This window comes from Gobius niger (genome assembly GCF_951799975.1).
Source record: "Gobius niger genome assembly, chromosome: 3".
In the NCBI taxonomy this organism is placed as follows: Eukaryota; Metazoa; Chordata; class Actinopteri; order Gobiiformes; family Gobiidae; genus Gobius; species Gobius niger.
This window is the reverse complement of record NC_136854.1, coordinates 34,477,262-34,491,997: the sequence shown is the minus strand read 5'-3', so window position 1 is coordinate 34,491,997 and position 14,736 is coordinate 34,477,262. Positions and strand designations below refer to the sequence as shown.

At 40.1% G+C, this 14,736-nt stretch overlaps 1 protein-coding gene and 1 long non-coding RNA gene across 5 annotated transcripts in view; one reads left to right on the top strand and one right to left on the bottom strand.

Moving 5' to 3' along the window:
* kcnq5b (potassium voltage-gated channel, KQT-like subfamily, member 5b) overlaps nucleotides 1–14,736 on the top strand; it is a 192,724-nt gene that overhangs the window by 151,425 nt on the left and 26,563 nt on the right. For all 4 annotated transcript variants that reach the window (XM_079553308.1, XM_079553309.1, XM_079553310.1 and 1 more), the window contains exons 4-5: nucleotides 11,130–11,305; nucleotides 12,247–12,372. In XM_079553308.1, the coding sequence (XP_079409434.1) occupies nucleotides 11,130–11,305; nucleotides 12,247–12,372 (302 nt within the window). The remainder of the gene's footprint in view (nucleotides 1–11,129; nucleotides 11,306–12,246; nucleotides 12,373–14,736) is intronic.
* The window catches only part of LOC306960939, a 58,816-nt gene that overhangs the window by 39,508 nt on the left and 4,572 nt on the right, over nucleotides 1–14,736 (bottom strand). The gene's annotated exons all lie outside the window — the stretch shown is intronic.

Below are 14,736 nucleotides of genomic sequence, written 5' to 3'. Positions count from 1 at the left end.
AAAGAAAAAGGTGAAGGAGGAAAAAAAATCAACCCAAAGCTTTTGAGTAGATTGGATGTTTCCGACTTGTGTGAGGTCAGTTATATTCAAAACATTTCTGCGCGGTGGCTTTTAGATGATCGAGTCAAGATGGACGCATGACGCAGTATAAGGAAAAGGCATAATTAAAATAAAGATCCAACTGTATTGTGTTGACACCTGCCAAGGGACTACAGACTTCTATAATCCACCATGTTCACATCGCAAACGTTGCAAATGTTCATCAATATGCAGTGTCCCTATTATAGGATCTGTATCATGCTATTTTAGCCATCCTAAAGTAAACTATAGGCATTTATATGATATATTGTACCTCTACCACTATGGTGTACTATTTTGTGTGAGAAATAGAAGTATTTTTTGGAGGTATTTTGCAAACCCGGAAGACGTGACAGTTCGATTCAGTTAACTCCGCCCCCTTTCTCCGAGCTAATCTGCCCATGCAAAATTAGCAGTAAAATAAATATAAATATCACAGCAATAAGTGAAGTTACTTCACAATGCAGTTAAAAGGAGTTAACATTTGCAACACAGCTTCGTAAATGGCTAACACACACACGCTTGGTTATAAAAGTGAATCCACTTTGATTCTGGCGAAGGTTCACGAAGCATCCATCAAGAGACAGTCACAGAAAAGCATTATTTTGGCTGATAGTCGCCGAATCCCGGAGAGAAATTCCAACTTCTGGCGAGTGGCCTCTTCTTCAGGAAGGCTGAATAAAGTCCTGTACCTCTCGTAGCCAAATGCGCTTTTCTCCGTGACATAATCATTAGGTAAGAAAAAAGAATAGGCGTCCAGAGTAGGTTAGAAAGAGCTCCTTCTTCACAACTTTCAGTGCAAACATGACATCTGTTCAGACGCTCAGGGGGTGCGTTTGTTTTCTCCGCAGGCATTACATTACAGACGTCGGGCACTTCCTGTTTGACACTATGACATTAAAAACGTCAGAGTGAGGAGAGGGCGGTGCAGGATTCAGGAGGATTGCTTAGAACTGCGTGAATGAAGCCAAAAAACACGCTGGGGATGTTTTTGATAAGGAAATAGATTTACAACATGGCTAAAAGCTCCAAAAAGTCGATTTTGCATAGGACCTTTAAATAAATACATAATAATGCATAAAAAAGGATTGTGATAAAATAACAACATAACACGGCTTTAAAGAAATGTTTATGAAGGTTATGGAAAGGTGTGATTTAAAAGTTGTGTTTTCATTATCTATTTACTGGCACAGTTCTGCTCCTTGATGCTGTGCACACATAGTAGACCAGCGGGGGAAAAAACATAAGTAAAACCACCTGCTGTGATAATAGAGTACTGTGCTCTGCCTGACGAAAAAAAGTTACCACAAAAAGAAAAGGTCACACATTTTAATACAGGGGTCGCCAACCTTTTTAGAGCGAGACGAGGGCGACTCTCAGGGCATTAAGTTGTTCAAGGGTTACCAGTTAATACAATGAAGACTTACTGTTAAACTATTAAGCATTTTATATGATGCTTTTAAACAAATACTGAGGCTTAAGAACACAAATAACTGTATTTAACTGTAACATTAAGATGCAAATAATTTAACTGTTATATCTTTCAGAAAAAGTGTCAGGGGTTACCGCGAGCATAGGATCACCGTCTTTAGCTTTGATTACAGCACATTCACGGTGGCATTGTTTAAATGAGCTTCTGCAATGTAAAAAGATCCAGATCCATTAGCTTTTCACCAAGATCTTGTATTGATGATGGGAGAGTGTGACCACTGAGCAAAGGCTTCTCCAGCACATCCCAAAGATTATCAAAGGGGAAGACAATGTGTCATGCTCCCTGAACCACTCTTTCACAATGTGAGCCCGATGAATCCTGGCTTTGTCATCTTGGAATTATGCCCGTGTCATGAGGGAAGAAGAAATCCATTGATGGAATATCCTGGTCATTCAGGATGTTCAGGTTCGTCAGCTGATGGTTAAATTTGGCCGAAAGGGACTAGACACAGTTTAAAAATGTTAACATAAGGTGTAGAATTAGCCCAGACCTGTTCACCACAACGGCCTCTAAAATCCTGCGCTGTCACTCAAAAAGATGTTAATTCAGGTCTGAAGTGCCGTCATGCACAAGCTTAAAGCAGTACTAAGTAACTTGTTTACCTTAATAAATCCTTTTCGTAGTCCCTGTGGGGGTAATACAAGTGTTTATGGGATGATTGGAGGGTCTTTCATCTCCCCCTGGTGTCTCTGGCCAGAAAACCATGCTTGCAACTTGACTGCCACCGGACCGGAGCAACCAATACACACTAATGGAATCACAAAGAAGAAACTAACATGCTAATGGGCAAAGCTAACTGCGGGCTAGCGCCAAGTTTGAGTGAAAAAAATGATTTCCATTGTATACTTGGATGTACAATATCCCTCTCTCCCTTCGTCTTTTCTGTGAGCGTAGCATTTACTCTCCAAGACAATTAATAAGTTAAAAAAAATCGCAACTTGCTACGACACCTGCAGTTGCGCTTATGGCCTCTAGGGGCAAGAGTTACTTAGTACTGCTTTAATATAGAGACTGCAGTTACTTATAAAACCTAAGGTGGCAGTAGCGAGTATAAAAATGGTCAACTTCCATCTCGTCCCTTTAACAGGATTAGTGCTTCTATTCTGCAGATATCACACAAAAGCTTATACAATTGATAAAGATATTTTCACGTATTATGTGTGTGGTCGCGCAGTATGACATTTTGTTCCTCATTGAATTTATGCTGAATCTTACTCAGAAATGATATAAATGTTTTTGAAATGTTGTCAAAACAAATGAATGAGCTTTCAGAGTAAATGTTTTATAGATGTTATAAAATCTTTTCACAGTGCTCACAAACCTGCATACTGAAAGACCGATCTTTTTGAGCACGCGAATGAGTTAAATTCAGTGTTTTCTGTATATGAGAGTGTTGCCCCATTTCCTTTCTGTTATTCCCCATTCATAAAGCTCCACAACTGGTCTCTTGCCTCTCATTAGTCTGCTTACGCGATGCTGCGATCCAAGTGTGACAAACAAATTAGCACATTACGAAGGCGCTAGACCTGTAACGTCACTTTTGAAACCACTCTTTTGCTTAAAATAGCTCGCATAACACATTTCCAAAGGGCCCATGAATACAGTTTTCAGACCGACTTTGCTCCTGTAAAGAAGCATTATTATCTGTAGAAGGCACAGACTTGCACTTTTAGCTTTGAAGTGCCCAGTTATCATTAGCAGCCAGCCTTGACTTTTTCTGATAAGTAGCCATCGATCAACTTGAGCAAGGTGTGGGACAGATAACAGCGATTACCAAGGTCGCTGCAAGTCTATCTTTTCACGAAGCATTGGATAAATTGCTATCTAGCCATACGCTTTAGAAATCTGAGGTTATCCTGTTCCACTGTCTCAAAAATCTGTGTAAAATATTAATATCCGAATGACTCACTAGCCCCGCCGAGATATTTGCTGTGAAGTGGGAATCCTTGGGCAGAAATAAATTGCAACCAGCTCAATAAATGTTCACTGTGAAGCCTCTTCTACTGCCAGAAAAAAAAAAAATAGACGCCAAATCGTGTTGCTAATTAGAAGCAACCCCATGTGTAGGCCGATATTGGCGAATCCAAATACTGTTAGGAGGCAAAATAAAATTGTTCACTGCAGTTTTACTCCGTTGTTTTAATTATAGACATTTCATTTACAATGATTTGCCATGTTTACAAAATGTTGTTTTCTTTCTGTTCTTGTGCAGTTAAACAAGTCCACTGACAGATGCCAATATTTCACTCTCTATCCAGAAAAACTCCTCATGGCAGGTTTTGGTGACCCTCACACCCTGACGCCAATCAGTGCTTCAAGGGGCTAGATGCAAGTTAGCCATTTTATACTCACTACTGCCACCCCAGGTCATACGTGTAACTGCAGCTTCTATATTAAGCTCGTGCATGACGGCACTTCAGACCCGAAGTAACACCTTTTTGAGTGACAGTGCAGGATTTTAGAGGCAGTTGTGGTGAATAGGTGTGAGCTCATTCTACACATTAATTTTCCTTTAGTTCCTTTAATGCTTCTATTTAAAGTATATAGCACTTTTTCACCTACATTAAGCACACATTAACCACTCACCCATTCACACGCTCATTCATAAACCAATGTACACAGACACTGGAAACAAAGTGGATGAACTGACTAAAGGGAGCCGGGCTTCAAACTGACAACCTCTTGGTTAAAGGACTACCTGCTCTAACTGTCTGAGCTACTGAAATTATTGGTTGTATTTACTACTGCTGTCACTGAACTTTCACTTATCATTGAATGCAATTGCAAATAATTGTTAATTCATAAGCACCCCTTTTTTAGCCACCAAATATCATTGCGTTGCGTGCTACGTGAACAACTGCTTTTTCAAAATAACTATATATTATAACTATTGTGCATCTGGCTAAATATTTTATTCTGAAAGATCCAGACCTTAAAAGTAAAGGTTGTAGTAAATTTAGTGTCACTACATTGAAAACTGTAGAAGCTATTGAAGAGCAATATACATACATTATTTTGACATGGATTTCTAAATAAAGGCTCACACCTGAAAAATGAAGGTTGTAGTAAGTTGCTGGTGTAAATTTGTAGGTTCAGGAACACTTTTGTTCTGATGTGATGGATTCCGGGAACAGGTCAAAACAGTTGCTGGAACACTCTCATTAAACACCATTATATCAGATCAATTTTTTTTGCCTGATCCTCCTAAATATTTCCATTACCCTGAAAGCACTGCATGGACCTCACGAGGTTCAAAAATCAACGCGCAATTCGGCACCTTCTTCAGCAGATGGCGCCCCAGGCCCTGACCAAGTCTGCCTGGAGACTCCCTAATCTCCAGGGAATGTTTCGTTAAAAAAGAAAGTGAACATGAATAAAGTTCTCTCAAAATCAGGTCATTTCTTTATGTAGACCTATTAAAAAAAGACAGTAAAAATGCATGATCTATACTTTTCTCCTATAATCACACTTACACTTTCTTGGGTGGACTTCAGGCTTCAGTGTTTCTGAGAGCAGAGCACTATTGAGATTTCAGTGTCTCTTTGTCAGTGTAGCTCTCTTGCCAGGGGAGACCCTACCATACATGTTTTTAGTGGTAGGACAAATAGGATCACACAGAGAAAAGCTTTGCAAAGAAATCTCTTTCACAGGGATTGTATAATCTTCTTTCAAGCATTACCTCATACTCCTGTGAGCCGCCATATTTGTTTTGATACAGACAGACCGTGCATTTCTTTGATTGCTAACCCTGCCCAATGGATCTCAAGGGAATGAGATAAGCATCAAGACTCTTTGTAAGGAATAGGAAAGGTTTTGGCTGGCTATGCTACTAAATGTTTAAAATAATCCCGACATAGAACAAGGGGTTCTTTTAAAGGCCATTTGCATCATTCAGCGATGTGTCTGTCATTCTCACTAGAAAAGAAAACCTCTTCAAAACAAATAGGCGCAGATTGTGTGTTCCTCCCTGGAGCTGGGAGTCTGTAAATGCTCTGGGTAAATGTCTTAAAATGGTGTGACATACAAGAGGCAATAAGTCAATCTTCCTAATGCAGCTGTAATTTCCCTATTGGCCTCGCTCACCTGAAGCCTGGTTTAAAGGATAGATAGGGGAAAGAGTAGGGGAAAGAGTGCAGTAAGCTTAAGGCAAACAAAAGGCTTAACCAGGACTTACTGTACGGAGTAAAACTAATCTAAAGCACTTTATTTTTAAATGAAGGCACTTTTTATCTATTCATTGGTTGACATATTATACTCTGTGGCTTTGTATGTACTAATTGCTAATTCTATTTCAATCACTCCAGCTCTTCCCATAACTTTCTTGCTCAACCTGGTCTCCACATGATAAACATTGAGTAATACTAGTGCAGAAAGATGTTAACTTAAAGCACAGTAGTTACAAACATCAAGATAATCCTTTGATCTATATCACTGTCTGCGCAAACTATACCCACTGTAAGATAAAGCAGGTGATTTTTACAGCTTTTCAAAGCCTCGTAATCTTGTTGTCGCTCCAATTCTCCTCCATATCTGACAGAACTGTGTGTCTGGCCTTGGTCAGGGGCCATTATCGTCAACAAAGATGTGACACGTGAAAAGAGTGACCATTGTAGCTGGAAGAACAACAAAAAGTGCCTGTGCTTTTCTACACACATTTATACAATTGCAGCATGGGTGACTGTTTTTGTACTTTCTTCAAAGTTTATATAGAAAATGTCAGTGATGATAAACAGAATTCTTACCAAAACCTACTTGATTGATGTACAACAACCTGCATTTTGAATATCTATTCCTAATATCTATTTAAAAAGACTTTTCTGTAGATTTGTTTTTGCCAGAAGCAAATACATTTTTGTTCATATTCATGTCAAGACCCTAACTCTAACCCTTACACCTTATTATGTACCTCCAAAAAACCAATACATATTATTCCATTGTGTATGTACAAGTTATTACAGATTGTTACAAAGCAGATTATATTGTACAAAATTTTGTTAGGTACTATGCATCAAATGTAGTGTAAAATAAAGGGTAACCGAAATGTGCTTTTCATGATGTTGTGTCAAAACAAAACTTAACCCCTTAACCCTCACCATGCAAGTTGGTCATTTTATACTCACTACTGCCACCTCAGGTCTTAGGCGTAACTGCGGCTTCTATATTAAGCTCGTGCATGACGACTTTTTGAGTGACAGTGCAGGATTTTAGAGGCAGTTGTGGTGAATAAGTCTAGAGAATCATTCTACTCATTAGGACATGGCTGGAACATGTAGGGGGAGGAAAATACATAATATTAACATTTTAAACTCCGTCTAGTTCCTTTAACCAAGTGCATTTTCTCCAGTTCAGCTTTACCCAAATCCATAAGGCCAATGAAACGCCTAATTTGAAAGCTAACAGAACTCATCTAAATTGATATTTTTCCTCGCGCTGTCGTAACTCTTTGGACATTTTTTTTCCATCGCTTTTTTGTTGGGTTTTCATCACATTTTTGCCACATTTTCATTGCTTTCATTGCGTTTTCGTCACACATTATTGTCACGTTTTCGTCTCATTCAAGAAGCTTTTAGATTTGGGTAAAACCAAAATGGAGAAAAATGTGCGTGGTTCAGGTGGGGGTTAAGAGATTAAAAGTGTGTATTTGACCTTGTAGTGACCCAGCAGCTGTATGAGTGGTCCGCATGGCGCCTTTACTTTCAATCACGGTGGTCTCTACAATGCTCCTGGATGAATTGTTTTGGACAACCCTTCAAACAATTGATCCTGGAGTGTTGTAGAGACCACTGATATGGAAAGTAAAGCTGCCATGCTGATCATTCATACACTACAAGGTCAAATACGCACAAATATAGAAAAAAATTCCATCTAAAAAGTTGCACAATGCACCTTTAAAACATAAAAAAAACAAAAACATCAGGACCAAAACAATGTTAAAAAGCCAAAAATGATCTTTTAGCACATTTTTAAGTTACCATGCTTTTTTTTATTTTATGCTGTGTTTGCAAAAACATGTGTAAATCTCAGTCAGATGGAAGATTCCAGTGATTTTGTGAGGTATGGCTTCTAACTTGCCATTGCGATAACAATAATTTGGCGATATTGTGCTGACCTTCATCATGGATATTTGTATTTGTTTTTTAGCTAGAAATTATTAGTCTTTTGTCCAGTGTTTATCTGAAAAGTCAAGTCATGCACTTAGACATTTTGAAGCAGTCTCTTGCGTTTGTTTCAGCCTTGTGTAGCAGAAAATTGATTCCACAACGCCTCATTTTCACAGCGGCTGGTGTTGACCATGTAGCCTCTGGTCTGGCTTTAATAAGACTCATTTTCAATAGCTTAACATAAAATTATAATTCCAGCCTTTATAGCGAATGCACAAAGCACCGCGTTGGCATCTAAAGGACCTCGGAAAAAACAAAGCAACTGATCTGAGCTGGAAAAGCATTTCAGCTCACCCTCTTAAAAGATGCATCTTCTTCTATTATTGTAATGCATGCTATTCTTTTTGAATCTGACCACTGTGTTTATTTTCCGCTGCCTTTGCTCGAGCATGTGACTCCTCTGTCCAGGTCTCCAGGGAGCACCTTCAAAGGAAATAAATGGTGGCTCAGCAGGACCACACTCTCAGCCCACAGAGACATTTATCTATTTTTCATAGCTTGTTTCCCCGCAGCTTTCTCTTTTCCCTTTCCCCTCTCTGCTCCCCACTTTTCCTACCAACCTTTCAACCAATTTTATCTCGTAATTAACACAATTTGGATGTTTTTTAGCTGAGAAATTCGTTGGGGTGTTAAAAAAGTAATGGGTAAATTGGTCAATCACTATCATAGGCTTAATCAATTAAAGGAAAATCATACAATAGATTTCATGGTGGCATCTGAGAATTAAGGGGCAAATGAAAAAAAACTCGATGAATTTTAGGCTCTGCAAGTCTAAATGGTTCTTTAGACACTTTTAAATTGTGGTTCATGATTTTACTGGAAGAAATTGTGATGTTTATATCAAATGTGATCAATAATCATGAGCTAAATCGACCAACCTGGCTCTCTCGATTTCCTCACCTCTTCAAAAATAGGGCCAGTTTTTGCCATGCTATCTACTCATTTTCTCTCCGAGCGTGAATGGTTTGTATCACGGGCCAAAGATCCACGCCTCGGTCAGCACTTTCTGTCAGGAATCAGGTTCAGTGGGAGGACGACTTTATGAGAGCGAGCTGTGATAAATAACACAAAGAAAGGATTTCATTTCACCAGGGACTTTCACTATATGAAAGCTGGAGAAGTGTCTTGTGAAGGATGTTTCTTCATGCCTACTTGTGACTGCACTAACCACAACCAAAGTCATCAAAGCCACTTTAATCCCTCTTGGTTTCTTTCACAGGGAATCACATGGCTTCATCCTAGTATCTTAACTTGGCGACGTCAGGTCCTGCTGTTTGCTGTGAAAATTTATATTAGAGCGTTGCACAATGTCGGAAACATATTTGTGATACTGTATTTTGTGATTGCTATTGCTGTCTATGTTTGTGATAATGGTTTTAAAAATCATTATCACTTGGCTGTGTCCATTATAAACATGACCAGGAGCATTAACATTTGAAAGAAGACTGAAATGTACATTTCTAAACTAATACAAGAATCGGATGCATTTATAAACATGGTTATACAGGGCAAGACATTTTGTTTTTGGCAAAATTGTACTAACTCATTTTTTTTGTGTGCAATATTATAGGTGTTGTAGGTATACTCATAAAAAATGTAGATTGCTGAAAATTTTGCAGATTCTGAACCTATGCATTTATATAATAGAGAAATGATAAAGGTTTACATAGCTAGTTAAAACAGCAATAAACAGTCACAACACATTGTTCATAGACTGAATCGTTATTCAGAGTCGAAGTCGGGTTCGATTCCCACCTGGATGGGGCCTATCTGTCTGGAGTTTGCATGCTCTCCCCGTGTCTGCGTAGGTTTCCCCTACCGCTAAAAACATGTTCAATTGACTCCCCTCTGGGGCCAGGACTCCCCTGAAAAAGAGATTCTGAATCAAAAATAAAATAAATTTAAAAAATTGTGGACAGTGACATTCAAAAACAGTTATGAGTAGGGAACCTGGTATCATAGCGGCCCCGGGGGCCACGTGTGCCAGGGGCCACGTGTGCCGGTCCACCCAGACTGATAAGCTCCAGCCCGATCGGTGTTCTTAACGGGGCCCTGTGTTGCTGCGCTAATCAAATGATCACTAAAAAACAGGCTCTCCGCTCTCATGGATGAGTTCTCTGCATCTGATCTGTTCTTCCTAGTGGTTCATCCCCATCAGGGTGTTGGCCCATCTCCGCGTTCCTCCTCCCTCTCCAGCCGTGCGCGCAGCGAGACAGGTGCCCGCGGGAAAGACACGCAGTGTAAAACATTAAAAACGTGCTTATTCTCAGAAACTCCACGAACTGCTGCCGCTAACCCGCTGTGAAAAGCGAAACGTAACGACTTCGTATTGAACAAACAGACGAGCCACTCGCACCTTCTTCTTTCATAAATACCCAAACTTAAGAGTTTCAGGTGGAGTCTATTTTTCCACAAATGTCGACAGCTGAGTAACAGAAAACAGAAAACAGGCTGTCGAGTCTCGTTCATTATTTTACTGCACCAAGTTCTCATTTTGACTCAGTCCCCAGAGTTACAGCCAAATCTAACCGCCTGGTAATCCTTGATTTACTAGATAATAATAATAATAATGAAAAAGTAGTAAAGTAGTAAAGTAAGTGAAGTATTTTAACTCCCATATATTAACTGTGGCAAAGTGGAAATAAATTAGATCCAAATGTAGAGTAATAAAAAATAAATATAGGCCAAGGATTAATGCGTATACAGTAGCCAACTATTTTTCTTTTTTGTTTCTTTTAAAGTACCGATAAGATTACTGTTAAAATACCGGATCGATAAGGAGCATCGATAAGAGTTGTGGTATCGATAAATCCTTCACGATACCCATCCCTACATTGTCTCTAAGCTGAGTCACCTTAGCTTCTCATGCACACACAGTATTAAAGCTCACAGGAAGCACATTGTGAGCAGCTGATGCCTCGAGCTGCGTTTATACGGGGCCTTTGAGGGATAATTACTCACAGTGAAGGGTGACAGAGACGGCACAGCAGACAAAAACGCAGTCAGTCTTACCTCAGAGTCATCGATGCAAAGTAGACAGTAAAGACAGTGTGCACCTATATCCTTTTCATCAAACAAGAACCCTCAAAGTCGACGTCAAAGAGTGTCGAAACCGCACAAAAAACAACAACGCACACTCTGAACTCATTTGACTTGCTTTCCCACTATTAGACTGTGGTTTTCTAGGTTCTGCGACAAACCTTAACCTTTTAATAGTTTCACCGACTAACAACTTTTTAAGACAACATCATTTAGGCCTATATTGTTTTACATTTGAGTAAAAGGTTAATGTTTGTATTGAGCTAAACTTTTGACTTGAACTGTTTAAGGAGTCTTACGTTCTACCTTCTTTGCTATGAGTTAAGTGAAGTAAGTTTCTGTCCCGTTCTCCTCTCCAGACATCATCGTGCTGATCGCCTCGGTGGCTGTGGTGTCGGCGGGGAGTCAGGGGAACATCTTCGCCACATCTGTCCTGAGGAGCCTGCGTTTTCTGCAGATCCTGAGGATGGTGCGCATGGACCGCAGAGGAGGCACCTGGAAACTGCTGGGATCAGTGGTCTACGCTCACAGCAAGGTGCAGCAAACACACACTTCCAAACACTATGCTCTCACACGAAAACACAGTCTCAGTGTCGTCTTTTTGCAAAGCAGAAGTGGGGATGTTAGGGTTCACTTTAAGCATAATTATGGTCATCACAATGTAATTAAGGTCCATGGTGCAGCTAAATTAAATATCTGCTCACAAAAAAGTGAATTCCTTTATCTAGCCTTTTAAATCTCTCAGTAGGAATTATACAATGCTTTTCTAAATGTATCATATCTTAGCATAAGGAACATTTGATTGTGATGCTGAAAAAGAAGATGGCCATCACACAAATAGATGTATTTTGATTTGTGGGACCTTCTGTATGAAAGGTTGGTATGTTCTCCCCCATGTCTCCGTGGATTTCCTCCAGGCAAGAGGCGCTTCAGAGATAATAAAGAGATTCCAACCATATACAAAACAGCTGAGTGTTAATAAGAAGGACAGATAAATGATCAATAAACATCAATTTGTTCTCCGTTGGTCCCTGTAAAGCCACCGGAGACCACAATGTAATAAATTATAGTTTGATTCAGCAGTAGTGCAACATGGTAAGAACAGGATATGGACTGTTTTGTGGATCGATTATGTTCATCGACTGCTTTCTTTTATATTATTATGAGTGTTTGCATGTTTACCCTAGAGAAAAAGCATGAACAGTTTATTGAAAACTGTTGTTGTAGATGTTTGCACAGGCTGTTGACCTCAATAGCCCACGCACTTCGCCCGTTGTCCACTTTACCGTATTGTTTCAGTGAAAATCTGTTACTCCAATATAAAAAGCTTAACGCGTATGCTTACGTGAACATATTAAATTATAGGTTCACCCCTGGCATATTTCAGCTGTGGATTTGTAAGTCTTACAAAGGCTTGGCTTTTTCATCCTCCAAAGTGGTGAAGTGTTGCCCTTTTGACCTCCCCTGTCTTTGCAGGAGCTGGTGACGGCCTGGTACATCGGTTTCCTGGTCCTCATCTTTTCCTCGTTCCTTGTGTATCTGGTGGAGAACAAGTTTAACAAAGAGTTTGCTACCTACGCTGACGCCCTGTGGTGGGGCACGGTAAGTCATTTCAACCTAGATAGACTCAAACAGACAAAAGCAGTGATTAGAAAGATTTATTGACATGTTTATATTTTTGGCAATCAGACCCCGGCAGTAGACATTGATATATGAATTAAATTTAGTATGGATGGGTAGGTTAGCGTTAGGGATGTCTTCCCCCTGGAGCCTGGACACTGGTGGTGGTATGGGAGACCGATGAAGGATGAAGCAGGGAGAAGCTGTGGATAGAAGAGGCGGAGATGGGGTGGAGGTGGGTCACAGCACAGCAGGGAAGCGAACGAACCAGGAACGCTTGAGGCCTAAAAGCAGAACTGAGGGCGATGATTGGCTGCTACGAAGTTGTGGCTCTGCGCTGATAGGCTGAGGTGGAAGTGTTACTCTCGTAGACGCGAGCATTGGCTGGAGGTGATGCTGAAATTAGTCTCCCAGGTTGAATTTACACTCTAGGCTTCATATTAGGGCCTGCTTTCAGTTGAGGGGGGTAAAATGCAAACACATTACACATACACCTTCTCCCAAAGATGCTGTTGCCTCACCAAAAATATACTTCTGTTCTGAGTCATTCTTTTTGTTTGAGTAATCTTTGAATATTCCGTACTAAGTAACGATTTGAAGTTAAGTGGAACTGGCTTTGTTTGTTTTAAACATTGGTCCCGACATTCACCCCTGAGCTCCTCCTGCGGCCTTATGTGACCAGGAAGCTCTCTCGATCTCCCAACAATGCTACCCATGGACTGCACGGCGTATGTCTCCGTCACAGAGAAGCGAGAGGTTTAAGATCTGGTGTGATGAAAGGACAGACTAAGATTGAAGGGACACATGTGATTTTCTTGTAGCGTTGAATGTAGGAATTGATCAAGATGTGTTTGAATTATTACCAAATATCATGTAAAAAAGTGTAATACCTCTGCTTTAAGGATTGGTTTGAATCTGGTTAAGGTTATTCTCGCTTTAGACCTGGTTTAGACCTTCACCGTTGGCTGCGGCTCTGCTTAGACCTTCTTTACTCCTAGTTTAGTCCCTCAGTGGTCCTAGTTTTCTCCGAGGTCAACTTGGCTGAGTCACTGTTGCTTCTCTCTCTCACTCACTGACTGTATCACGCATATAGAAAGCGCATTCATACAGTCCAGAGCCTTTGAGGGATATTTACTCAGTGTGAGGCGTGACAGCAGTTTGCCTCTTGTTATGGCACAAATCATGGCCTGATCAAAAACAGTAAGAATTTCAAGTGTACGTCTAGACATACACTTGAAATTCCTACTTCAGTGATTTGCCTTGAGGGAAGATCATAACATTGATGGATATTTCAAAATGTTAATTTAGAATAATATGAACTCGAAGGTTTCTTTATTTATCTTTGGTGAATATGGAAATGTTGTGGACCTGGTTTGGACCAAGATTAACCCAAGATAAGTCCTTGTTTAGAGTAGTTACCGTGCTGGCTTAGTCTTGTTTACAATATATGGTTTGAACCTGGTATTACACTTTTATTTTCAAATTAGGGATTGTAGTGCATATTACATTCAACAATAGTACGTTTGAACCCTTTCCCCTCTTACTTTAAAAAACAAAACAAAGCAGAGAGGCAAAAATGAAGAACAAAAGAACACATACACAAGTGCTATCACCACCAGATCCATTGAAGTCATTGATGTGAAAAAGATCTCCACAATCACTGACCCATTATGAGCAAATACATGGTCAAGTAAGTCTATGTAAGGTTAATTTTGCTAAGAACCGGTTGCCAGATGTCCAGAAATCCGTCAGTGTTATCATGTAGAGAGTACAGTCAGTGGGAGTGTCCTCAAAACCTCTGTGTACCACTCCTCAATTGTAGGAAAATTTCCAAATAGTCTTTCTTGCTACAGTTTCGCATTACATTTGTCCCTTGCGTTGTCCACTTCAGCGGCAAGAACACACTGAAGACATTTCCTTACGCCCTTCCCGTTCTTGCAATGAGACAAGAGCCTTAACTGCTGTGAATTGTGAAATCCTAACATTTGTAATCGTGAGCGGCCTCGCCCTGGTTTGTAATCCCGGTAAAATAGCTGTGTATATGTCGCTTTCTATCCATTGATTTGTTGTTTTCTCTCTTCCTCAAATATTGTCCTTATGTGGCTCGGTGGCTGCATGCATTAACAGCCACTTTCCAACTGGCTCCAAAATCATAATGGGTCCTAATGGCTGTCTTTGTTGAGCGTCACAATAAAAATCAGAATGGGAGAATTTTCTGTGACAAATGTGGCCAAAACCGCAGACAGATAAATACGACGTGATTAGACAAACGTAAAAACGAGGCTTTGTGACGCCCTGCAGCCAGTTCTGGTTTAGTGGCCACACAATAGTGAAGAGATTGCAATA